Source organism: Oncorhynchus masou, chromosome 30 (assembly GCF_036934945.1).
Source record: "Oncorhynchus masou masou isolate Uvic2021 chromosome 30, UVic_Omas_1.1, whole genome shotgun sequence".
NCBI classification, from domain to species: Eukaryota; Metazoa; Chordata; class Actinopteri; order Salmoniformes; family Salmonidae; genus Oncorhynchus; species Oncorhynchus masou.
In genome coordinates, this window is record NC_088241.1 from 47661788 (window position 1) to 47689120 (window position 27333).

Sequence of the window (27333 nt, forward strand, 5' to 3'; positions counted from 1 at the left end):
GTCGTTTCCCCAAGGTGTCTGCAGCATTGTGACGTATTTGTAGGCAGATCGTTGGAAGATTGACCATAAGAGACCACATTTACTACGTGTCCGCCCGGTGTCCTGCGCCGAAATTGGTGCGCAAAAGTCACCTGCCAGTATTTTTCCATGGGGCACAGAGAGAGAAGCAAGCTTCCACGAACTGCATGTCAATGAAGAGATATGTGAAAAAACACCTTGAGGATTGATTCCAAACAACGTTTGCCATGTTTCGGTCGATATTATGTAGTTAATCCGGAAAAAGTTTCACGTTGTAGGTGACTGCATTTTCGGTTCGTTTCGGTAGCCAGGCGCAATGTAGAAAACGGAACGATTTCTCCTACACACAGACGCTTTCAGGAAACACTGCGCATTTGGTATGTGGCTGGGAGTCTCCTCATTGAAAACATCAGAAGCTCTTCAAAGGTAAATGATTTTATTTATTTGGTTATCTGGCTTTTGTGAAAATGTTGCGTGCTACATGCTACACAAAATGCTATGCTAGCTTTGCATACTCTTACACAAATTAGTCAATTTCTATGGTTCAAAAGCATATTTTGAAAATCTGAGATGACAGTGTTGTTAAGAAAAGGCTAAGCTTGAGAGCAAACGCATTATTTTAATTTTATTTGCGATTTTCAGAAATCGTTAACGTTGCGTTATGCTAATGAGCCTGAGGCTTAGTCACAATCCCGGATCCGGGATGGGGAGTTTCAAGAGGTTAAGTGTGCCTTGAATTCTAAATGAATCACAGACAATGTCACCATCAAAGCACCCCCACACCATAACACCTCCTCCTCCATGCTTTTTCCGGATTGATTGACCTTCATGTCTTAAAGTAATGATGGACTGTCGTTTCTCTTTGCTTTTTTGAGTTGTTCTTGCCATAATATGGACTTGGTCTTTTACCAAATAGGGCTATCTTCAGTATACCCCCATACTTTGTCACAACACAACTAATTGTCTCAAACGCATTACGAAGGAAAGAAATTCCACAAATGAACTTTTAAGAAGACACACCAGTTAATTGAAATGCATTCCAGGTGACTTCCTCATGAAGCTGGTTGAGAGAATGCCAAGAGCGTGCAAATTTGTCAAGGCAAAGGGTAGCTATTTGAAGAATCTCAAATATAAAATATATTTAGATAGATTTGTGTAACACTTTTTTGGTTACTACATGATTCCATATATGGTATTACATAGTTGATGTCTTTACTATTCTCCTACAATGTAGAAAATAGTAAAAATGAAAAATGAATAGGTGATCTAAAACCTTTGACTGGTAGTGTGTAGAGGGAGAGTGAAAGAGTAGTTCGAGAGAAAGAGTAGATCGAGAGAGAGAGAGAGAGAGAGAGAGAAGCTTCAGCTTGCTGCAGTAACTGTGTATTCTAGCTGTCCATACGGGAAAACACGCATTGTGGCTATGGCTGTTTCTGAGCTGATGCAAAAGGCTGTGTTGAACAGATGTTTATGTGTTTCTGTATGTGTGTATGGCTGACACAACATACCCTGATGTTGGACAGACAGACGGGTTGTCAGAAGCCCAATGATGAGGAGGATGACCCAGAGAAAGATGTGTTGTTCAGAAACAACAGGACCTGTCGCTTCACTGGAGAGAGATGGCGAGGGGAGGAGAGGAGGGCCATGACAACAGGAGCTGTGCGTTGTGAAGGACAAGCAATAAGGTGTGAAACAATAGGAACAATGTTCAGGATGCTGGTCTTTTGTCAGATTGGAAAAGCAGTGAGAGACCAGGCTTTAAGTCTTGGCAAAACACACATGCACTTAAAGACACACAAACACGCACATTCACATACACACACACACACACCAGGGTATCAGAGAAGCTGGACCTGTGGAGTCAGTAGTGTGAGTGTTGAATCCTCCAGCCCCTTTCTGCTCATCCATTACTAATACAATGAAAGGCTCCACTAACCCCACAGACAAAGACCAGGCGTCTCATCTGGAAAGTGATTTGCGCTGGCAAATAAATTCCTGAGGCGTATGTTGTTGTGAGTGTCACCCAACATAATACTCACAGCAGTGTGCGGTGCTGCTCTCCCTCCCTGACTCACTCCCTCTAGGCTAAGTTGACTGTGATTTGCCTGAGTAGATTAGGTGGCTTTAGGTGGCGTCAGGTTGCGTTTTGATGGGATACAGTGTTGAATGGTGTTCAGGGAGATGAATATGTCGCTCCGCCGAGGTGAGATGGTCTGAGAGCGGAGGAGAGAGGGGGGAAGGAGAGAGGGAGAGAAAGGGGGAGGGATAGAGAAAGAGAGAGGAAAGGAGAGAGAGAGACAGGGACGGTGGGGTAGAGAGCTGGTTAGGGAGAAAGAGAGACTGAGAGAAAGAGGAGCGGACAAGCTTTTTGTAATCCATAACGCTCATATGGCCCAGGCAGCTGGCTGGATTAGCCTGAAAAGCATGTCATATTGGCGCTGACAACAGTCTCTTTCACAGCAGTCTCTTTCACAGCAGTCTCTTTGACAACAGTCTCTTTAACTTGGCTGAAGCCATGCTGACGCTCTCCAGCCACCATGTCTATAGCGGCGTCCCAAATAGCACCATCCCAGCTACAGAGAGAACGTTTTTGTAATGTTACACATAATGTTCCCCTAATGTTTGAGTGTCCAGTTTTCTGTTAGTTAGGGGAACATTCTAATTTAGAAAAAAACATTTGAGAACTTTTTTTCAGCCTGTTTTGGTGTTAAAGTTAGGAGAACATTACCTTAATGTCAAACAGAACTTATATAGAATATAAGAATATCAGAATATACAACATTAATGTTCTAGGTGCATCTTATGGGAGGTTGCAAGAACATTCCTGTGTCCAGTTTTTTTGGGGGGGTTAGGAGAGTATTCCATCAATGTCCCACCAAACATACACAGGAAATGGTTGCCATGTTCTCAGAATATAAGATATGAATGTTGTAGACACGTTTCATTTGACAACATAGGGACTGGGTTGGGTAGGTACTTTCTAAAAGTAATCTGTTACAGTTACTAGTTACCTGTCCACATTTTTTTTATCACTAACATAACTTTTGTATTATCCATAAGCAGTAATGTAATCTGATTACTTTCAGTTACTTTTAGATTACTGTCCCTTTAAGAGGCATTAGGAATATTACCAATTTGAACAGCATCCATTGCAGGATAAATCAATGTTAGAGTTTACATAGTTGGCCATAAATGGATGTTGCATTTTACTTTAAGGTTTGGTTATGTAGGCTTATTCTAACCCATTGCTTTCTACTACAGATAATACTATGATTAGGCTATATATTTCAATTAATGTTATACCCATTGATCTTCAAGACTAGGACTTGAAAATATAGATTAGTCAAATTGTATTACCTTTGCATAACCCAAAAACGAAGTACTTATTTAGCCTACCCTGTTGTTTATGATTTTGTTGTCATGTAGGACTGATTGGGCTCATTGCTTCGAGTTGAAAAAGAAATGCTGCTCTCGTGGAATGGCATGCTTTGAGCACTACTGAAAGGTGTTATTAGCATGTGAGGAAATGCCATATGCTGCATTTGCTGTAGGCCTATTGTTTACATTTTTGTTGGTGACACTTTGATATCGCGATAATTTGCAGCTCTTTAAGTGTGAGAGTTTGAGCATGTGTTTGAGCATGTGTCCGTTAGGGGAAGAAAAATGTATCAGCACGAAGACAGTTTGGAGCACAATACCATGGAGGAGTTTCGAAGGGAGGAACTCCCTCAAACTTTTATTCCATAGACTGGGATTCACACTATGCAGGTTTTGCAAGAGCGCATTTTTCGCAAGTTGACATTTATTGCCATGAGTCTTGCCCTGGAGGCAGAACTGAGCAGCTTCCGCTAGATGGGCCAGCTGCAAAGTCGAGATTGGCTATTTCGTAAAAATTCATGAAAACAAAAATGTGCTTTTTTGTCTTAATTTAAGGTTAATGTTAGGAATTGGAGTTAACAGTGTGGTTAGGGTTAGCTTCAAAATGACTTTGTGGCTGTACCAGCTTGTGACCACTCTGCAGAGCTGCCTCCAGTACATGAGTCATCTCAATAAATGCCAGCTTGCACATTTTCACTGGCTGTTCACTGGTCGCAAAAACAATGATGAATAGGCAGCTTAAACCATTTTTGTCATTTAGAAGACCCTCTTATCCCGAGAAACGTACAATTAGTACATTCATCTTAAGATAGCTAGGTGGGACAAACACATATCAAAGGCAAGTGTTGGTTCTGGAACTTTTGTATTTATTTTTTATTTATACATTTTTTTGGGGGGTGGGGGGATCATTTTACGATACTCTTCGAAGGGGTAGGGTTTCAGGTGCCAGGACAGAGAAGCGTTTGGACTGGGCTGAGCGGGAGCTGAGAGACCTGGGGGCCAAGAGACCAGAGGTGGTTTGAGCATAGCCTGAAGGTAGGGAAGGGCAGTTCCTCTTGCTGCACTGTAGGCAAGCGCCATGGTCTTGTACTGCGAGCTTCGACTGGAAGCCAATGTAGTGTATGGAGGAGTGGGGTGAGATGGGATAAGCGGGGAGCCCAGCCAACTGCATATTGCAGTAGTCCAGATGGGAGATGACAAGTGCCTGGATTAGGACCTGTGCTACTTCCTGTGCGAGGTGAGGTCGTACTCTACGGATGTTGTACAGCATGAACCTGCAGGAGCGAGTCAGTAATTTTATGTTTGCAGAGAAAGACAGGGTGTTCTTCACGGTCCAAGGTTCTTTGCACTCTGGGAGGGCAACGCTGTGGAGTTGGCAACCCTGATGAAAACACCTTTGAGTGGGCAGGCCTTCCCCGGGAGGAAGAGCAGCTCCTTGTCGAGGTTGAGATTGATATGGTGGGCTGACATCCAAGCTGAGATGTCTGCCAGGCACGGATAGATGCATGTCGCCACCTGGGTGTCAGAAGAGAGGAAGGAAGTAGTTGGATGTCATCTGCATAGGAATTAAAGACGTGACCATGTGAGGATATGACGGAGCTGAGTGACTTGGTGTATTGAGAGAAGAGGAGTGGGCCTAGAACCAAGTCCTGGGGGACACCAGTAGGGACAGTACGTGGTGCTTACACAGATCCTCTCCACGCCAACTGGTAGGAGTGGATGCAATCCAAGAGTGTGCAGAGCCTGAGACGCCCAGCCCAGAGAGGGTGGAGAAGAGGATATGATGGTTCACTGAATCAAAGGCATCGGATAGATCTAGGAGGATGAGAAAATAAGAGAGAGAGTCAGCTTTGCCAGTGCGGAGAGCCTCCGTGACACAGAGGAGAGCAGTCTGGGTTGAGTGACCCGTCTTGAAGCTTCTGGTTAGGGTTAAGAAGATCTTTCTGAGAGAGATAACAAGAGTTGATCAGAGACAGCACGCTCAAGTGTTTTGGAAAGAAAATAAAGAAGGGATACAGGTCTATAGTTTCTGACATCAGATGAGTCGATTGTTGGTTTTCTAGAGGAGGGGAGCGACTCTACCCATTCTGAAGTCAGAGGGGACACAGCCAGTGGTCAAGGATGAGTTGATGAGGGAAGTGAAGAATGGGAGAAGGTCGGGGTCGAGTGGGCAGGTTGTCGAGTGGCCAGACCTCACTTGTCGCAGGATTTCATCTGGAGAGGGGAGAAAGAGGTCAAGGCATAGGGTAGTTCTGTGTGAGTGGGACCGGTGGTCTCTAGGCTGAGTGAATGAGAAGCGAATGTCGTCAACTTTCTTTTCAAAGTGGTTGACACAGTCGTCCGCAGAGAAGGAGGGTTGGGGTGGAGGCAGAAGGTGGAAAAGGGTTTCCTATGGTTAGAGGCAGAAGGTGGAAAAGACTTTCCTAGGGTTAGAGGCAGAATGTGGAAAAGGGTTTCCTAGGGTTAGAGGCAGAAGGTGGAAAAGGGTTTCCTAGGGTTAGAGGCAGAAGGTGGAAAAGGGTTTCCTAGGGTTAGAGGCAGAAGGTGGAAAAGGCTTTCCTAGGGTTAGAGGCAGAAGGTGGAAAACGGTTTCCTAGGGTTAGAGACAGAAGGTGGAAAAGACTTTCCTACGGTTAGAGGCAGAAGGTGGAAAAGGGTTTCCTATGGTTAGAGGCAGAAGGTGGAAAAGGGTTTCCTAGGGTTAGAGACAGAAGGTGGAAAAGGGTTTCCTAGGGTTAGAAGCAGAAGGTGGAAAAGCGTTTTTCCTAGGGTTAGAGGCAGAAGGTGGAAAAGGGTTTCCTAGGGTTAGAGGCAGAAGATGGAAAAGGGTTTCCTAGGGTTAGAGGCAGAAGGTGGAAAAGGGTTTCCTAGGGTTAGAGGCAGAAGGTGGAAAAGGGTTTCCTAGGGTTAGAGGCAGAAGGTGGAAAAGGGTTTCCTAGGGTTAGAGGCAGAAGGTGGAAAAGGGTTTCCTAGGGTTCGAGGCAGAAGGTGGAAAGGGGTTTCCTAGGGTTAGAGGCAGAAGGTGGAAAAGGGTTTCCTAGGGTTAGAGGCAGAAGTTGGAAAAGGGTTTCCTAGGGTTAGATGCAGAAGGTGGAAAAGGGTTTCCTAGGGTTAGAGGCAGAAGGTGGAAAAGGGTTTCCTAGGGTTAGAGGCAGAAGGTGGAAAAGGGTTTCCTAGGGTTAGAGACAGAAGGTGGAAAAGCGTTTCCTAGGGTTAGAAGCAGAAGGTGGAAAAGGGTTTCCTAGGGTTAGAGACAGAAGGTGGAAAAGCGTTTCCTAGGGTTAGAGGCAGAAGGTGGAAAAGGGTTTCCTAGGGTTCGAGGCAGAAGTGGTAAAGCGTTTCCTAGGGTTAGAGACAGAAGGTGGAAAAGGGTTTCCTAGGGTTAGAGGCAGAAGGTGGAAAAGCGTTTCCTAGGGTTAGAGGCAGAAGGTGGAAAAGGGTTTCCTAGGGTTAGAGGCAGAAGGTGGAAAAGGGTTTCCTAGGGTTAGAGGCAGAAGTGGAAAAGTGTTTCCTAGGGTTAGAGGCAGAAGTTGGAAAAGGGTTTCCTAGGGTTAGAGGCAGAAGGTGGAAAAGGGTTTCCTAGGGTTAGAGGCAGAAGGTGGAAAGGGGTTTCCTAGGGTTAGAGGCAGAAGGTGGAAAAGGGTTTCCTAGGGTTAGAGGCAGAAGGTGGAAAAGGGTTTCCTAGGGTTAGAGGCAGAAGGTGGAAAAGGGTTTCCTAGGGTTAGAGGCAGAAGGTGGAAAACGGTTTCCTAGGGTTAGAGACAGAAGGTGGAAAAGACTTTCCTACGGTTAGAGGCAGAAGGTGGAAAAGGGTTTCCTATGGTTAGAGGCAGAAGGTGGAAAAGGGTTTCCTAGGGTTAGAGACAGAAGGTGGAAAAGGGTTTCCTAGGGTTAGAAGCAGAAGGTGGAAAAGCGTTTTTCCTAGGGTTAGAGGCAGAAGGTGGAAAAGGGTTTCCTAGGGTTAGAGGCAGAAGATGGAAAAGGGTTTCCTAGGGTTAGAGGCAGAAGGTGGAAAAGGGTTTCCTAGGGTTAGAGGCAGAAGGTGGAAAAGGGTTTCCTAGGGTTAGAGGCAGAAGTTGGAAAAGGGTTTCCTAGGGTTAGAGGCAGAAGGTGGAAAAGGGTTTCCTAGGGTTCGAGGCAGAAGGTGGAACAGGGTTTCCTAGGGTTAGAGGCAGAAGGTGGAAAAGGGTTTCCTAGATTTAGAGGCAGAAGGTGGAAAGGGGTTTCCTAGGGTTAGAGGCAGAAGGTGGAAAAGGGTTTCCTAGGGTTAGAGGCAGAAGTTGGAAAAGGGTTTCCTAGGGTTAGAAGCAGAAGGTGGAAAAGGGTTTCCTAGGGTTAGAGACAGAAGGTGGAAAAGCGTTTCCTAGGGTTAGAGGCAGAAGGTGGAAAAGGGTTTCCTAGGGTTCGAGGCAGAAGTGGTAAAGCGTTTCCTAGGGTTAGAGACAGAAGGTGGAAAAGGGTTTCCTAGGGTTAGAGGCAGAAGGTGGAAAAGCGTTTCCTAGGGTTAGAGGCAGAAGGTGGAAAAGGGTTTCCTAGGGTTAGAGGCAGAAGGTGGAAAAGGGTTTCCTAGGGTTAGAGGCAGAAGTGGAAAAGTGTTTCCTAGGGTTAGAGGCAGAAGTTGGAAAAGGGTTTCCTAGGGTTAGAGGCAGAAGGTGGAAAAGGGTTTCCTAGGGTTAGAGGCAGAAGGTGGAAAGGGGTTTCCTAGGGTTAGAGGCAGAAGGTGGAAAAGGGTTTCCTAGGGTTAGAGGCAGAAGGTGGAAAAGGGTTTCCTAGGGTTAGAGACAGAAGGTGGAAAAGCGTTTCCTAGGGTTAGAGGCAGAAGGTGGAAAAGGGTTTCCTAGGGTTCGAGGCAGAAGTGGTAAAGCGTTTCCTAGGGTTAGAGGCAGAAGGTGGAAAAGGGTTTCCTAGGGTTAGAGGCAGAAGGTGGAAAAGACTTTCCTGGGGTTAGAGGCAGACGGTGGAAAAGGGTTTCCTGGGGTTAGAGACAGAAGGTGGAAAAGGGTTTCCTAGGGTTAGAGGCAGAAGATGGAAAAGGGTTTCCTAGGGTTAGAGGCAGAAGGTGGAAAAGGGTTTCCTAGGGTTAGAGGCAGAAGATGGAAAAGGGTTTCCTAGGGTTAGAGACAGAAGGTGGAAAAGCGTTTCCTAGGGTTAGAAGCAGAAGGTGGAAAAGGGTTTCCTAGGGTTAGAGGCAGAAGGTGGAAAGGGGTTTCCTAGGGTTAGAGACAGAAGGTGGAAAAGCGTTTCCTAGGGTTAGAAGCAGAAGGTGGAAAAGTGTTTCCTAGGGTTAGAGACAGAAGGTGGAAAAGCGTTTCCTAGGGTTAGAGGCAGAAGGTGGAAAAGGGTTTCCTAGGGTTCGAGGCAGAAGTGGTAAAGCGTTTCCTAGGGTTAGAGACAGAAGGTGGAAAAGGGTTTCCTAGGGTTAGAGGCAGAAGGTGGAAAAGCGTTTCCTAGGGTTAGAGGCAGAAGGTGGAAAAGGGTTTCCTAGGGTTAGAGGCAGAAGGTGGAAAGGGTTTCCTAGGGTTAGAGGCAGAAGTGGAAAAGCGTTTCCTAGGGTTAGAGGCAGAAGTTGGAAAAGGGTTTCCTAGGGTTAGAGGCAGAAGGTGGAAAAGGGTTTCCTAGGGTTAGAGGCAGAAGGTGGAAAAGGGTTTCCTAGGGTTAGAGGCAGAAGGTGGAAAAGGGTTTCCTAGGGTTCGAGGCAGAAGATGGAAAAGGGTTTCCTAGGGTTAGAGGCAGAAGGTGGAAAAGGGTTTCCTAGGGTTAGAGGCAGAAGGTGGAAAAGGGTTTCCTAGGGTTAGAGGCAGAAGGTGGAAAAGGGTTTCCTAGGGTTAGAGACAGAAGGTGGAAAAGCGTTTCCTAGGGTTAGAGGCAGAAGGTGGAAAAGGGTTTCCTAGGGTTCGAGGCAGAAGTGGTAAAGCGTTTCCTAGGGTTAGAGGCAGAAGGTGGAAAAGGGTTTCCTAGGGTTAGAGGCAGAAGGTGGAAAAGACTTTCCTGGGGTTAGAGGCAGACGGTGGAAAAGGGTTTCCTGGGGTTAGAGACAGAAGGTGGAAAAGGGTTTCCTATGGTTAGAGGCAGAAGATGGAAAAGGGTTTCCTAGGGTTAGAGGCAGAAGGTGGAAAAGGGTTTCCTAGGGTTAGAGGCAGAAGATGGAAAAGGGTTTCCTAGGGTTAGAGACAGAAGGTGGAAAAGCGTTTCCTAGGGTTAGAGGCAGAAGGTGGAAAAGGGTTTCCTAGGGTTAGAGGCAGAAGGTGGAAAAGGGTTTCCTAGGGTTAGAGGCAGAAGGTGGAAAATACTTTCCTGGGGTTAGAGGCAGAAGGTGGAAAAGGGTTTCCTAGGGTTCGAGGCAGAAGTGGAAAAGCATTTCCTAGGGTTAGAGGCAGAAGGTGGAAAAGGGTTTCCTAGGGTTAGAGGCAGAAGGTGGAAAAGGGTTTCCTAGGGTTAGAGACAGAAGGTGGAAAAGCGTTTCCTAGGGTTAGAGGCAGAAGGTGGAAAAGGGTTCCCTAGGGTTCGAGGCAGAAGTGGAAAAGCATTTCCTAGGGTTAGAGGCAGAAGGTGGAAAAGGGTTTCCTAGGGTTAGAGGCAGAAGGTGGAAAAGACTTTCCTGGGGTTAGAGGCAGAAGGTGGAAAAGGGTTTCCTGGGGTTAGAGACAGAAGGTGGAAAAGGGTTTCCTAGCGTTAGAGGCAGAAGGTGGAAAAGGGTTTCCTAGGGTTAGAGACAGAAGGTGGAAAAGGGTTTCCTAGGGTTAGATGCAGAAGGTGAAAAAGGCTTTCCTAGGGTTAGAGACAGAAGGTGGAAAAGGGTTTCCTAGGGTTAGAGGCAGAAGGTGGAAAAGGGTTTCCTAGGGTTAGAGGCAGAAGGTGGAAAAGGGTTTCCTAGGGTTAGAGGCAGAAGGTGGAAAAGGGTTTCCTAGGGTTAGAGACAGAAGGTGGAAAAGCGTTTCCTAGGGTTAGAGGCAGAAGGTGGAAAAGGGTTTCCTAGGGTTCGAGGCAGAAGTGGTAAAGCGTTTCCTAGGGTTAGAGGCAGAAGGTGGAAAAGGGTTTCCTAGGGTTAGAGGCAGAAGGTGGAAAAGACTTTCCTGGGGTTAGAGGCAGACGGTGGAAAAGGGTTTCCTGGGGTTAGAGACAGAAGGTGGAAAAGGGTTTCCTATGGTTAGAGGCAGAAGATGGAAAAGGGTTTCCTAGGGTTAGAGGCAGAAGGTGGAAAAGGGTTTCCTAGGGTTAGAGGCAGAAGATGGAAAAGGGTTTCCTAGGGTTAGAGACAGAAGGTGGAAAAGCGTTTCCTAGGGTTAGAGGCAGAAGGTGGAAAAGGGTTTCCTAGGGTTAGAGGCAGAAGGTGGAAAAGGGTTTCCTAGGGTTAGAGGCAGAAGGTGGAAAATACTTTCCTGGGTTTAGAGGCAGAAGGTGGAAAAGGGTTTCCTAGGGTTCGAGGCAGAAGTGGAAAAGCATTTCCTAGGGTTAGAGGCAGAAGGTGGAAAAGGGTTTCCTAGGGTTAGAGGCAGAAGGTGGAAAAGGGTTTCCTAGGGTTAGAGACAGAAGGTGGAAAAGCGTTTCCTAGGGTTAGAGGCAGAAGGTGGAAAAGGGTTCCCTAGGGTTCGAGGCAGAAGTGGAAAAGCATTTCCTAGGGTTAGAGGCAGAAGGTGGAAAAGGGTTTCCTAGGGTTAGAGGCAGAAGGTGGAAAAGACTTTCCTGGGGTTAGAGGCAGAAGGTGGAAAAGGGTTTCCTGGGGTTAGAGACAGAAGGTGGAAAAGGGTTTCCTAGCGTTAGAGGCAGAAGGTGGAAAAGGGTTTCCTAGGGTTAGAGACAGAAGGTGGAAAAGGGTTTCCTAGGGTTAGATGCAGAAGGTGAAAAAGGCTTTCCTAGGGTTAGAGACAGAAGGTGGAAAAGGGTTTCCTAGGGTTAGAGGCAGAAGGTGGAAAAGGGTTTCCTAGGGTTAGAGGCAGAAGGTGGAAAAGGGTTTCCTAGGGTTAGAGGCAGAAGGTGGAAAAGGGTTTCCTAGCGTTAGAGGCAGAAGGTGGAAAAGGGTTTCCTAGGGTTAGAGACAGAAGGTGGAAAATACTTTTCTGGGGTTAGAGACAGAAGCTTGACACTTACAGTTATAATAAGTGGCTTTAGCAGTGGATACAGATGAAGAGAAGGCAGAAAGGAGGGAGTGAAAGGATGATAGGTCCTCTGAAAGTTTAGTTTTCCTCCATTATCGCTCAGCTGCCCGCAGCTCTCAATGAGTCACTCAGCCAGCGAGCAGGAGGGGAGGGTCAAGCCGACCGGGAACAAACCGGACAGTGTGAGTCATAGGATGCGGAAAGGGAGGAGAGTAGGGTCGAAAAGGCAGAATCAGGAGACAGGAGGGAGAAGGATTTAGCAGAAGGTAGCGATGATAGGATATTAGAGGAGTAGTGGGAGGGATAGAGAAGATTGTGACTGCGCATGACCATCTGGGTAGCGGCTGAGTGACTAGGGTTGGACGAAAGAAGACAGAAAATTAAACAAAGTAGTGATCAGAGACCTGGAGGGGGGTTGCAGTGAAATTAGTAGGGGAACAGTCTCGAGTAAAGATGAGGTAAAGCATATTGCCTGCCTTGTGAGTTGTAGGGGATTGGGAAATGGTGAGGAGGGTAAAGAGAGAGTTGGAAAGAAATTAATGGAAGACCGACATCGAGAGGTTGAAGTCGTCAAGTACGAAGAGTGGTGAGCCATCGTCAAGAAATTAGCTAATCAAGGTGTCGAGCTCATTGAGGAACTTTCCCAGGGCACCTGGTGTGCGATAGATGACAACAATGTTAAGCTTGAGTGGACAAGTGACAGTATGGAATTCAACCATTATTGGGTTAAAACACACACATTAATTTGTCCACAACAACCACAATTCATAAGGCGCAAATAGTTGTACTGAACAAAAATATAAACGCAACATATAAATTGTTGGTCCCATGTTTCATGAGCTGAAAGAAAATATCCCAGAATTTTTCCATACACACAAAACGTATTTCTCTTTTGTGCACACATTTCTTTACATACCTGTGAGTGAACATTTCTCCTTTGCCAAGATAATCCATCCACCTGACAGGTGTGGCATATCAATAAGCTAATTAAACAGCATGGTCATTACACAGGTGCACCTTGTGCTGGGGACAATAAAAGGCCACAATGTGCAGTTTTGTCACACAACACAATGCCACAAATGTCTCAAGTTTTGAGGGTGTGTGCAATTAGCATGCTGACTGCAGGAATGTCCACCAGAACTGTTGGCAGATAATTTAATGTTACTCTCTATCATAAGCCGCAACGTCTTTTAAGAGAATTTGGCAGTACGTCCAACCGGCCTCACAACCGCAGACAACATGTAACCATGCCAATCCAGGACCTCCACGTCCGGCTTCTTTACCTGTGGGATCATCTGAGACCAGCCACCCAGACAGCTGATGAAACTGAGGAGTATTTCTGTCTGTAATAATGCCCTTTAGTGGGGGAAACTCATTCTGATTGGCTGGGTCTGGCTCCACCACTGCTGTCGTTCTTACCTCCAAGCCTTTATGGAAGTTGGATAATCTTTGGATTCCAACAGCATTTGCACCATTGGAAGACAGCGTGGACAGCCTATTCTTGCTCTTATGCCGCAATCAACTTTGGTGTCATCATATTGGTCTCTGATTTGTGGTCAGACTTGCTCAGGTGGAACAAACTTAAACTTTTGCCTTTTTTCAGTGCTGATTTGAATGTCTTTGAGAAAGCTGAAAGGTGACAAATAATTTTGAATTTAAAAGTAGTCCTAGAAGTAATCATCTATTTTTTCAAAAGTATATGTAATCTGATTACAATATTTCTGATGGTAACGGATTCAAGTTAGTTTTTTTGTAATCAGTTACATCTAACGGATTACATGGAACACTTTGCTCCCCTACCCTGTATAGGGAATAGGGTGCAATTTGGGACACGGTATATAGCAATAACTCATTACAGATTCGCATGAACAGCCTTCCAAACCAAATATACGCCAAACATGAGCTGATTTGGCTGTTACAATTGATTTGCAATCTAATGTTGTGGTGAAAGTATGGGGGTATTATTGAAGGGATAGGAGGTAGTGGGTTAGCTATGGTTTGTTGTGGAAAGGAGCATGAGGAGGATACTACAATACAAGAGGACAGCAGTATTTGGTGGATGTTACCAGAGGAGACTTGATGGAAAGACAGAGGTCTCAGAAACCATAAATACAGTCATAGAAACATATAGGATCATGCAGACTGTGTTAACGTGCACAACTTGAGATATGAAGTTCTCGCTTGAACTTCTGCTATTTACAGATGCCTGCACACATTAAAGGGCATCAGTCAGCCACACGTGGAAGACAACAACACAACCATATCCATGAATTACCCCTATACTGTCATTAAGAAGTCTGACTAAAAGAAAAAACAAGAAGTATTTTCTTCTCCCAGCCTGTCAAAGCCCTAGAAAGCTCCGCTCTTCATGCATCTTCTAATGTTACACCCCTCGTTTATTTACCTGTCTCTCCCACCTCCTGAATGAATTAAAGCCTCCAGTCCAATCCCACTGACAGATGGAGCAGTTTATCACATTAGATTTAACCTCATTTAGCAGGCAGGCTTTTCTCCCATTGATCAGAGACAGACATTGTCTACACTTATTTAGATCCAGAGACTGGAACGTCCTGCACTGTGGTAGGCCACGGAGAGAGTGAGCGATAGAGTGAGAGATGAGTAGGGGAGACTAGAATGTCCCGTGCTATGCTAGGCCACAAGGAGAGAGGCAGGGAGACAGAGAGAGCGATAGTGAGGAATGGAGAGGTGGGGAGTGACATACAGAGCGAGAGACATACAGAGAGGGAGAGATTGCAACGGCACCCTGTAGTACCCGTAACAGTCTGTATTAATGTAATACCCTGGGAAGATAAATTAAATTACAAGATATTCACTTCCCTCCATATTTCAAAAGACAGTTGGTGCAATACAGGCCTTTCTGATTCCCTATCCTCACTCTTATTTTCCCTCTTGCTTGTAGTCTTGTCACTTATGGTGAACTAATCTCATTTTCCAAGATGGCGTAGCAGTCGGGTGGCTGTTTTTGTCTTGTCTTGTCCCATCCAGTGTATATATTGTTTGCTTCGTATATATTTCGCATATATTTTTAATCTCAATTTCCATCTACGGACTGAACATACTCCTCAGCAAACCCGCCTCACCCATTGTGGTACGGATCTGCTATTTTTTACACATTAGAACAGGAACCCCCATCAGTAGCTAGCCAGCTAACTAGCTACTAGCTAGTAGTCAGTTAGCCACTGCTAGTGGTCATCATCGTTAACTTGGACAACAGCCAGCCTCAGCCCGGTCAACTCCTGCCAGCCTACACAGCACGATATCTACCCAGAGCATATCGGACTGCTTTTCTCTACCACATCTCCGTATTCCTACTGTTAGCTCTGAACCTTCATCGCAGCTAGCTAGCTGCTATCCGAGTGGCTACTCCTGGCTAATGTCTCTGTCCCAATGCGAGCACCAGTTAGCCTGGAGCTAGCCTCAAGAGATTCCATCAGCCAATTCCTGGGCTACAATACCTCTTTTGCCAATTGGCCTGGACCACGTTACTGCCGACACGGTGCCCCGCCGATCCACGCCGGCATAACCATCTGAGGGCGTTTCTACAGGCTCTTCCGTTGCGACGTCCCCCGCAGGCCCATCTATTAGCCTGCCAGCCCTGGCCTGCTAGCTGTTTGAATCGCCGTGACTCCAGCTCGCCTAGCTACTCACTGGACCCTATGATCACTCGGCTACACATGCCTCTCCCTAATGTCAATATGCCTTGTCTACTGCTGTTTTGGATAGTGATTATTGTCTTATTTCACGGTAAAGCCTCCAGCCCTGCTCAATATGCCATAGCTAGCCCTTTTGTTGGACTTGGCTAACGCGTACCGGTACCCCCACACATGCGGTGACCTCACCTGGCTTAAATGGTGCCTCTAGAGACAAAACCTCTCTCATCGTCACTCAATGCCTAGGTTTACCTCCACTGTACTCACATCCTACCATACCTTTGTCTGTACATTATGCCTTGAATCTATTATTTCGCGCCCAGAAACCTGCTCCTTTTACTCCCTGTTCCGAACGCACTAGACAACCAGTTTTTATAGCCTCTTACCCTTATCCTACTGTTCCTCTGGAGATGTAGAGGTTAACCCAGGCCCTGCAGCCCCCAGCATCACTCTCATTCCCCAGGCGCTGTCATTTGTTGACTTCTGTAACTGTAAAAGCCTTGGTTTCATGCATGTTAACATTAGAAGACTCCTCCCTGTTTCATTCACTGTTTTAGCACACTCCAACAACCCGGATGTCCTAGCCGTGTCTGAATCCTGGAATTTTCAGAACAAGATAGAACTGCCAAAGGGGGCGGAGTTGCAATCTACTGCAGAGTTAGACTGCATAGTTCTGTCATACTATCCAGGTCTGTGCCCAAACAATTAGAGCTTCTACTTATTTCAAATTAACCTTTCCAGAAACAATTCTCTCCCCGTTGTCGCTTGTTATTGACCCACTTCAGCCCCCAGCTGTGCCCTGGACACCATATATGAAGTGATCGCCCCCCATCTATCTTCAGAGTTCGTACTGTTAGGTTACCTAAACTGGGACATTCTTAGCACCCCGACCGTCCTACAATATAAACTAGATGCCCTCAATCTCACACAAATTATCAAGGAACCTACCAGGTACAACCCCAAATCCGTAAACTCGGGTACCCTCATAGATATCATCCTGACCAACTTGCCCTCTAATTACACCTCTGCTGTCTTCAGCCAGGATCTCAGCGATCACTGCCTTATTGCCTGTGTGCGTAATGAGTCCGTGGTCAAACGACCACCCCTCATCACTGTCAAAAACGTTCCCTAAAACTCTTCAGCGAGCAGTCCTTTCTAATCGACTTGGCCCGGTATCCTGGAGGGATATTGACCTCATTCCGTCAGTAGAAGATGCCTGTTTGCTCTTCAAAAGTGCTTTCCTCACCATCTTAAGTAAGCATGCCCCATTCAAAAAATGTAGAACTAAGAACAGATATAGCCCTTGGTTCACCCCAGACTTGACTGCCCCTGACCAGCACAAAAACCAGCTTGTTTGGAGTTTTGTTAGCACAGTGTCCAAAGAAGGGCCAGGTGTATACAGAATGGTGTCATCTACGTAGAGGTGGATCAGAGAATCACCAGCAGCAAGATCGACATCATTGATATATACAGAGAAAAGAGTCGGCCCGAGAAATTGAACTCTGTGGCACCCCTATAGAGACTGCCAGAGGTCCGGACAACAGGCCCTCCGATTTAACACACTGAACTCTAGCAGAGAAGTAGTTGGTGAACCAGACGAGGCAGTCATTTGAGAAGGCAAGGCTATTTAGTCTGCCGATAAGAATGTGTTGATTGACAGAGTCGAAAGCCTTGGACAGGTCAATGAAGACAGCTGCACAGTACTGTCTTTTATCTATGGCGGTTATGATATCGTTTAGGACCTTGAGCGCGGCTGAGGTGCACCCATGACCAGCTCGGAAACCAGATTGCATAGTGGAGAAGGTACGTTGCGATTCGAAATGGTCGGTGATCTGTTTGATAACTTGGCTTTCGAAGATTTTAGAAAGGCAGGGCAGGATGGATATATGTCTATAACAGTTTGGGTCTAGAGTGTCTCCCCCTTTGAAGAGGGGGATGACTGCGGCAGCTTTCCAATCTTTGGGGATCTCAGACGATACGAAAGAGAGGTTGGATAGGCTGGTAATAGGGGTTGCAACAATTTAACAGATAATTTTAGGAAGCAAGGGTCCAGATTGTCTAGCCCAGCTGATTTGTAGGAATCCAGATTTTGCAGCTCTTTCAGAACATCAGCTGTCTGGATTTGGGTGAAGGGGAAGCGGGGGTGGCTTGGGCAGGTAAGCCTAGTGGTTAGAGCGTTGGACTAGTACCCGGAACGTTGCAAGTTCAAATCCCCGAGCTGACAAGGTACAAATCTCTCGTTCTGCCGCTGAACAGGCAGTTAACCCACTGTTCCTAGGCCGTCATTGAAAATAGGAATTTGTTCTTAACTCACTTGCCACTTGCCACTTAACTCACTTGCCTACTTAACTCACTTCCCTCCCGGGGAAGGACTGCCCGTTCCATGATCTCGCCATCACGGTTGACAACTCCATTGTTTCCTCCTCCCAGAGCGCTAAGAACCTTGGCGTGATCCTGGACAACACCCTGTCGTTCTCAACTAACATCAAGGCGGTGGCCCGTTCCTGTAGGTTCATGCTCTACAACATCCGCAGAGTACGCCCCTGCCTCACACAGGAAGCGGCGCAGGTCCTAATCCAGGCACTTGTCATCTCCCGTCTGGATTACTGCAACTCGCTGTTGGCTGGGCTCCCTGCCTGTGCCATTAAACCCCTACAACTCATCCAGAACGCCGCAGCCCGTCTGGTGTTCAACCTTCCCAAGTTCTCTCACGTCACCCCGCTCCTCCGCTCTCTCCACTGGCTTCCAGTTGAAGCTCGCATCCGCTACAAGACCATGGTGCTTGGCTACGGAGCTGTGAGGGGAACGGCACCGCAGTACCTCCAGGCTCTGATCAGGCCCTACACCCAAACAAGGGCACTGCGTTCATCCACCTCTGGCCTGCTCGCCTCCCTACCACTGAGGAAGTACAGTTCCCGCTCAGCCCAGTCAAAACTGTTCGCTGCTCTGGCCCCCAATGGTGGAACAAACTCCCTCACGACGCCAGGACAGCGGAGTCAATCACCACCTTCCGGAGACACCTGAAACCCCACCTCTTCAAGGAATACCTAGGATAGGATAAAGCAATCCTTCTCACCCCCCTTAAATGATTTAGATGCACTATTGTAAAGTGGCTGTTCCACTGATGTCAGAAGGTGAATTCACCAATTTGTAAGTCGCTCTGGATAAGAGCGTCTGCTAAATGACTTAAATGTAATGTAATGTAAATGTAGTTAAATACAGGTAAAAAAATCATTTTAAAAAGTTGCTGCAGGGTTTGCTGAGCTGTTGGCCGGGGTAGGGTTAGCCAGGTGGAAAGCATGGCCAGCCGTTGAAAAATGCTTATTGAAACTATTGATTATTGTAGATTTATCGGTGGTGACAGTGTTTCCTTTCCTCAGTGCAGTGGGATTTTTGGTGGCCTTCCTAACCAGGATTCAGACACGGCTAGGACATCTCGGTTGGCGGAGTGTGCTAAAGCAGTGAACAAAACAAACTTAGGGAGGTGGCCTCTGATGTTAACATGCATGAAACCAATGCTTTTTCAGTTACAGAAGTCAACAAATGACAGCGCCTGGGAAATGGGAGTGATGCTGGGGTTGCAGGGGTTAACCTCTACATCACCAGAGGAACAGAGGAGGAGTAGGATAAGAGTACGGCTAAACTCTAAAAGAATAGGTCATCGAGTGTGTTTGGAAGAGAGAGTAAAAGGAGCAGGTTTATGGGCACGGAATAATAGATTCAAGGCATTATGTACAGCCAAGGGTATGGTAGGATGTGAGTACAGTGGAGGTAAACCTAGGCATTGGGTGACGATGAGGGAGGTTTTGTCTCTAGAGGCACCTTTTAAGCCAGGTGAGGTCACAGCATGTGTTGGGGGTGGAACATAAGGGCTAGCTATGGCATATTGAGCAGGGCTGGAGGCTCTACAGTGAAATAAGACAAAAATTACTAACCAAAACAGCAATAGACAAGGCATATTGACATTAGGGACAGGCATGTGTAGCCGAGTGATCATAAGGTCCAGTGAGTAGCTCGGTGAGCTGGAGACATGGCGATTCAGACAGCTAGCAGGCAGGGGATAACAGCAGGCTAGCAAATGGGCCTCAGGGGGACCTCGCAACGGGAGAGCCTGTTGAAACCCCCTCGGACGGTTACGTCGGCAGACCAGTTGTAATGGATCGGCGGGGCTCCGTGTCGGCAGCAAGGGGTCCAGGCCAATTGGCAGAAGACATATTGAAGCCCAGGAATTATCTGATGGATTTCTTCGGCTAGCCGGAAGATGGGCCTAGTTCGAGGCTAGCTCCTAATTGGTGCTTGCATCGGGACAGAAACCTCCTCGAATGGTTACGTTGGCAAACCAGTCGTGATGGATTGGCGATGCTCCATGTCAGCAGCAAAGGGTTCAGGCCAATTGGAAAAAGAGGTAATTGTAGCCCAGGAATTCCTTGAAGGATCTCTTCAGCTAGCCGGAAGATGGGCCTATTTCGAGGTAGCTCCGGAGATGTGTTAGAGAAAAGCAGTCTGATATGCTCTGGGTAGATATCGCTCTGTGAAGGCTGGCAGGAGTTTCCCAGGCTGAGGCTGGCATATGTCACGGTGATTACTGCAAGCAGTGGCTAACTGACTACTAGCTGGTAGCTAGTTATCTGGCTAGCTTCTGAAGGGGGTCCGGTTCAAAAGTGTAAAAATAGCAGATCCGTACCACATTGGGTGAGGCGGGTTGCAGGAGAGTATGTTCAGTCCGTAGATGGAAAATTAGATTAAAAATAATAAAAATATATACGATGAAAACGATATCTACACGGGACGGGACAGGACAATCAAAACAGACATCCCACTGCTATGCCATCTTGGAAAATACAACACTCCTTCCGTGGCCTCCAACTGCTTTTAAATGCTTGTAAAACTAAGTGCATGCTCTTCAACCGATTGCTGCCTGCACCATCCCACCCAACTAGCATCACTTCTCTGGACGGTTCTGTAGACAACTAAAAAAATACCTAGGTTTCCAGTTAGACTATAAACTCTCCTTCCAGACTCACATTAAACATCTTCAATCCAAAATAAAATCTAGAATCGGCTTCCTATTTCGCAACAAAGCCTCCTTCACTCATGCTGCCAAACATACCCTCGTAAAACCGACTATCCTACTGATCCTTGACTTTGGCGATGTCATTTACAAAATAGCCTTCCGACACTCTACTCAGCGAACTGGATGTAGTCTATCACAGTGCCATCCGTTTTGTCACCAAAGCCCCATATACTACCCACCACTGCGACCTGTATGCATACATACATATTCGTCGCCAAACCCACTGGCTCCAGGTCATCTATAAGTCTTTGCTAGGTAAAGCACCGCCTTATCTCAGCTCACTGGTCATCATAGCAACACCCACCTGTAGCACGCGCTCCAGCAGGTATATTTCACTGGTCATCCCCAAAGCCAACACTTTCTTTGGCCGCCTTTCCTTCCAGTTCTCTGCAGCCAATGACTGGAACAAATTGCAAAAATCTCTGAAGCTGGAGTCTTATATCTCCCTCTCTAACTTTAAGCATCAGCTGTCAGAGCAGCTTACCGATCACTGTACCTGTACACAGCCAATCTGTAAATAGCACACCCAACTATCTCATCCCCATATTATTACTTACCCTCTTGCTCTTTTGCACCCCAGTATCTCTACTTGCACATCATCATCTACACATCTACAACTTCAGTGTTAATGCTAACTTGTAATTATATTGCCTCTGTGGCCTATTTATTGCCTTACCTCCCTACTCTCCTACATTTGCACACACTGTACATATAATTTTCTACTGTGTTATTGACTGTACATTTGTTTGTGTTTCTTTGTGTTGTTTTTGTCGCACTGCTTTGCTTTATCTGGGCCAGGTCGCAGTTGTAAATGAGAACTTGTTTTTATCTGCCCTACCTGGTTAAATAAAGGTGAAATAAAAAGTAAAAATACAGGTACGCGTTAGCCAAGTCCATCAACAAAAACAATTGGACCTGTCCCTAGCTAGCCCCTACACATCCGCAGGTATACATGTATGTAAATGGTGATTTCTGCCACTGTTTCTACATTTATGTTTCTGTCTACAGGAAATGCCATCCGGCCCATCGCCCTGCGTGCTGTATCCGCCATCGCCAAAACCCTGCCTGGCTTTCCCATCCTGGCCACTGGGGGCATCGACTCAGCGGAGTCTGGTCTCCAGTTCCTTCATGCTGGAGCTTCTGTCCTGCAGGTAACGGCTCTGCAACCATCTATCTCTCTCTACCTCTTTTTCTGTCTCTCCACTTCTCTCTCACCGCTCTCTCTCTCTTTTTCTCTCTCTCTCTTTCTCTCTCTCTCTTTCCCTCTCTCTCTTTCCCTCTTTCTCTCTCTCTTTATCTCAATCTCACTCTACCCCTCTCTTTCTCTCTCTCTCTCTACCCCTATCTTTCTCTCGCTCTCTCTACCCCTATCTTTCTCTCGCTCTCTCTATCTATCGCGCTCTCTTTTATTCTCTATCTCTCCAGCTCTCTCCCTGTTTAGGGCATCTATGCTGTTGATACAGTGAACAGAATGCCATCTGGCCTCCTCCATCTCACCATATACCATTTATACTAGGGATGGCAGGTAGCCTAGCGGTTAGACTGTTGGGCCAGTAATCGAAAGGTCACTGGTTGGAATAACTGAGACGACAAGGTGAAAAATCCTTTGATGTGACCATCAAAGCACAGGTCCCTAATTTGCTCCAGGCGTGTTGTATTACTATGACTGACCCTGTAAAACAACACATTTCACTGAAGCTACAGTTGAAGTCGGAAGTTTACATACACCTTAGCAAAATACTTAGTTTTTCACAATTCCTGACATTTAATCCTAATAAAAATTCCCTGTCTTAGGTCAGTTAGGAACACCACTTTATTTTAAGAATGTGAAATGTCAGAATAACAGTAGAGAGAATGATTTATTTCAGCATATTTCTTTCATCACATCCCCAGTGAGTCAGAGGTTTACATACACTAATTTAGTATTTGGTAGTATTTGGTAGCATTGCCTTTAAAATTGCCTTCCACAAGCTTCCCACAATAAGTTGAGTTAATTTTGGCTAATTCCTCCTTACAGAGCTGGTGTAACTGAGTCAGGTTTGTAGGCCTCCATGCTCATACACGTTTTTCAATACTGCCCACACATTTTCTTTAGGATTGAGGTCAGGGCTTTGTGATGGCCACTCCAATACCTTGACTTTGTTGTCCTTAAGCCATTTTGCCACAACTTTGGAAGTATGCTTGTGGTCATTGTCGATTTTGAAGACCCATTTGCGACCAAGCTTTAACTTCCTGACTGATGTCTTGAGATGTTGCTTCAATATATCCACAAAATTATCCTATTTTGTGAAGTACACCAGTCCCTCCTGCAGCAAAGCACCCCCACAACATGATGCTGCCCCCGACCCCCTCCCCCCGTGCTTCAAGGTTGGGATGGTGTTCTTCTGTTTGCAAGCCTCCCCCTTTTCCTCCAAACATAACGATGGTCATTATAGCCAAACAGTTCTATTTTTGCTTCATCAGACCAGAGTACATTTCTCCAAAAAGTACGATCTTTGTCCCCATGTGCAGTTGCAAATTGTAGTCTGGCTTTTTTTTGGCGGTTTTGGAGATGTGGCTTCTTCCTTGCTGAGCGGCCTTTCAGGTTATGTCGATATAGGTATGGTTTTACTGTGGATATAGATACTTTTGTACCTGTTTCATCCAGAATCTTCACAAGGTCTTTTGCTGCTGTTCTGGGATTGATTTGCACTTTTCTAACCAAAGTACATTCATCTCTAGGAGACAGAACGTGTTTCCTTCCGGAGTGGTATGACGGCTACTCAGGGTAGCCTAGTGGTTAGAGCGTTGGACTAGTAACCGGAAGGTTGCATGTTCAAACCCCCGAGCTGACAAGGTACAAATCTGTCGTTCTGCCCCTGAACAGGCAGTTAACCCACTGTCCCTAGGCCGTCATTGAAAATAAGAATCTGTTCTTAACTGACTTGCCTGGTTAAATAAAGGTAAAATAAAAAATACAAATAAAATGGTGTTTGTACAGATGAACGTGGTACCTTCAGGCATTTGGAAATTGCTTCCAAGGATGATCCAGACTTGTGGAGGTCTACAAATGTGTTTCTGAGGTCTTGGCTGATTTATTTTGATATTTCCATGCTATCAAGCAAAGAGGCACTGATTTTGAAGGTAGACCTTGAAATACATCCACAGGTTCACCTCGATTTGACTCAAATGATCATGGTCAATTAGCCTATCAGAAGCTTCTAAAGCCATGACATCATTATCTGGAATTTCCCAAGATGTTTAGAGGCACAGTCAACTTAGTGTATGTAAACTTATGACTCACTGGAATTGTGATACAGTGAAATAATCTGTCAGTAAACAATTGTTGGAAAAATGACTTGTGTCATGCACGAAGTAGATGTCCTAACCGACTTGCCAAAACTATAGTTTAACAAGAAATTTGTGGAGTGTTTGAAAAACGAGTTTTAATGACTCCATCCTAAGTGTATGTAAACTGTATCTTGTGTATATGACAATAAAACATATAGCTGTATTGTTTTTTACTAGTTAGCAGATTCAGACTTGACACACTGTACTGTTAAGTATATTTTACCTCAAGCTGGGCCGCTGGCTGTGAAAATCATTGGTTGCATTCAACACTCCATCTGCTGTGTGTATCTACATGTGTTTCACTGGTTTGGTTTGTGTTGTCGTGTAGCTGTTATATCGGTCTGTTTGATCATGTTATCAAGCCTCAAAACACACTGCTAGCCACATTGTGTCACTATGGCAGTATACAGACCAAGGCCAAGAATTCCTTTCTTCAACTTTATTACTTGAATATTCCCTCAACTTTTGATATTTAAATTGGGAAAGTGGGTTTTTAACTTCACTGTTCATTTAACTTCCCTCAGTGGTTCGTGCCTAGGGAGTAATCAGCAACAGAATCAGCATGCAAATTGAATCACAATCTGTGAATAAATGCATCCACTCTTTATGGTTTTCTCTTTCTAGATGATTTAATATTTTGGTAATACCACCCCTCCACCTGCGCTGTCAAATCTTAACACAGGGGATCTGAGGAGTCTCAGCGCATGCAACCAGAGATTCCTCCCACTGAATTAATGGGAAAAGTTAATTACGGAATCAAAAAAAATAACGCTCTCGATGAAATCAGAATGCCATCTATTTAGGGAGAAGTGTTCTGTCTTTTGAAAAGCCTTCATTTGTATTCCATTGAGCACGATTCAATCATCATTTGAAATTTCATTCATTTGTATGCTTTTTACCTTGATAAAAGAGAATACAAGTTTGTCGTTGTAATTATACAGTTTCATGGGTGGATTATAAGTTAGCTTCAGATAAGTTTGGGTAACTTTCTGTGGTTAAGAGATGCTTGGGGTTTTTTTTTGTGTGAGGGGGATAGCACAGAGGTGTTTGTAATTTTGGCCTAAATGGAATCATACACATACAGACATATTTCAGTCCAAAAGAAATTCGCATGACGTCTTTCCCATTGCCTGAACACATTTATCAAAAGCCTGTGTGGATCTGTATTTGTCTGGTTTTGTCAGACATACAACAAATAGTAAGATGGTATCTGCACACACAGTAGCAAATTAATATGAATCGCCAAGGAAATTAGCAGTGAGAAGGCATTGAAAACAGAATGGGTCTAAAACAATATGTTGTAATACCTGGCGGTTACAATTAGCACGTCTTGTCACTCTGAAGTTGAAGACTGAAGAACGATGGTGGGTGTTGAATGTTGAAATCACTGCTGTGGGCTCTGTGGATTGTACTGTATGTAGTAGTACAGGAAGAGACATACTGTGTTGTCTGAAATAGACCATGATTGGTTCTGAGATGCATCAGACACATTCTTCTCAGAACAAACAATGTGATGAAGTCCATTCAGGAGCTGCCTGTCTCTCATAGACCCATCATTGCTTCTTGGTCTTGAAGATTTTATAAAGAAGTTGTTGCAAAGGGAAGCCTTGAAAGTATGCTTGTCATTGACAACACATGATGAGAGCAGTGCTTCAAGGTCAGGCTTTTGTTATGGAGACTTAGACACGTCGTTTTAATTGATTTCTCGATAGATAGTATAGTAATGTTTGTTAAGAAAACCTTAACTGAGAAGCCAGGTCAGTGAAAACCCAGTGAATCTACTTGGTTTTTTTTAAAGAAATTTTGTAAACCATTATTTGACAGACGTTAAAGCTTTGAGAAGGAAAAATCCAAAAATGCTGCATGGCTAAAATATATCCTCGTGAATTCACATACTGTAGTCAGGGGTTGATGAGATTCACTTGTAAATCGATACTTCTTAGTTAATTCATTCACAAAAACATTCATTTGCAATGACCCTGGGGGGGCTCTCTCTCCCCTTCTCTCTTTTCTTCTTGCTCTCCTTCGCCATGTGACTATCAACTACTACATGTGTGCAATATTCCTTTTTCTCATATGCCCTTTACTGCCCCATTGCGATGTGAATAAGGTCCATAACATGCAAGAGCCATTGTGTTGAACACTGTGCGATGTTTAACAGTGAGAATCGCCGAATGGTGAACTTACTAAATTACTAGAGTTGACTGTGCGATAGTAGGTTGCTTCGTGTGTAAATATTTTCCCTCTGGATTTTAATGATTTGTATTCATCACCTTATTTTCCTCAATGCAATAAGGGATTACCTTGGTCTTTAATAAAATCCCAATTTAAATCTGATCAATGTTATAAAGTAGCAATGTGCTATCCCAGTTATCCCAGTTATTTTTCATCCTTTTGATTGAATCGTGAAGTTGCTGCTTTGTTATGGTGATTTGGCGATTGGTGATGGAGATTGACAGTTATTTTATTGACATGTCTTTAGATGGAAATGGAGCTATATTTCACTGATGACCAACTTGTTCGATTTTAATGACCCAGGGTGACCATTCCCCTTGTCCTCGGTTCACGTCAACAGTTCTGTACTGCCATGAAAGACCCATTGTCAAGTAGCTAACATGACTTGTTGTTTGAGCCCAGTAAACATCAGGAATTTGTAATAGTACCTTTTGAAAACATCCAAACATTGCCAGCGTGAGTGAAAGGAATAGCAGTCCATTCAACATGCAAACTATTCAACTCTTCAGAGGAAAGGTTACGTTTCTGTCCACCTCACCACAACCCCTAACTGAACTCTACTGGAAATTGCTCATATTCATTGACTTGTAAAAATGTATTTACTTTACCCCCAGACTTGGTTTCTCTTTTACCTGAAGATCAAGACTAAATATCAGTGGTTAGGATCTAAGTATCAGACATAGGAGCTGAAATCAAAAGCACTGAGGTTGGTTCATCCATAGTCATTGTAGCATTTGAAAGCTGAATGAATCGATCTTTCTTTTGGCGAAGACGCTGTTGTACTAAATGCCAGGATTCTATCATCGGGAATAAAAGAGCTGACAGCGTCAGAGAGAAAGAGAGGGACAAAAAGAGAAAGAGGGAGAGGTCGAGAGGGAGAGCAGGGAATCTAAAAGCATTTCAGATCTCAGAAGGAGTTGAAATCAATGCGTAGCCCCAGTTTTCAGAGCAGATAAAAAGGACCTGCTGTCTCAATTGCCTGAAAACTACTTAGAAATTCTCACTTCGATTTATTTCAGCAGTCGGCTACATTAACGCTAAATGCAGCACGTGAGGACATCACATACTTTGATGTTCTGAGCAAAATGAAAAGTACTAATGGACATTCTCCTACACACGCACACGCGCACACACACACACACAGTAATAACCAACGAGTAATCTAACCTAACAATTCACAACAACTATCTTATACACACAAGTGTAAAGGGATGAGGAATATGTACATAAAGATATATGAATGAGTGATGGTACAGAACGGCATAGGCAAGATGCAGTAGATGGTATTGAGTACAGTATATATATATATATATATATATATATATATATATATATATATATATATATATATATATGAAATGAGTAATGTAGGGTATGTAAACATTATATTAAGTGGCATTGTTTAAAGTGGCTAGTGATACATTTTTTACATACATTTTCCAATATTAAAGTGGCTGGAGATGAGTCAGTATGTTGGCAGCAGCCACTCAATGTTAGTGGTGGCTGTTTAACAGTCTGATGGCCTTTAGAT

General features: G+C 45.0%; 1 protein-coding gene across 4 annotated transcripts in view; it reads left to right on the forward strand.

The window, feature by feature from the left end:
* The window catches only part of LOC135522682 (dihydropyrimidine dehydrogenase [NADP(+)]-like), a 229926-nt gene that overhangs the window by 173353 nt on the left and 29240 nt on the right, over window positions 1-27333 (forward strand). For all 4 annotated transcript variants that reach the window (XR_010452715.1, XM_064949179.1, XM_064949178.1 and 1 more), the window contains one exon: window positions 21246-21388. Coding sequence is in view for 3 of the 4 variants with exons in the window: in XM_064949179.1 (XP_064805251.1) it covers window positions 21246-21388 (143 nt within the window). In the remaining variant the exon portion in view is untranslated. The remainder of the gene's footprint in view (window positions 1-21245; window positions 21389-27333) is intronic.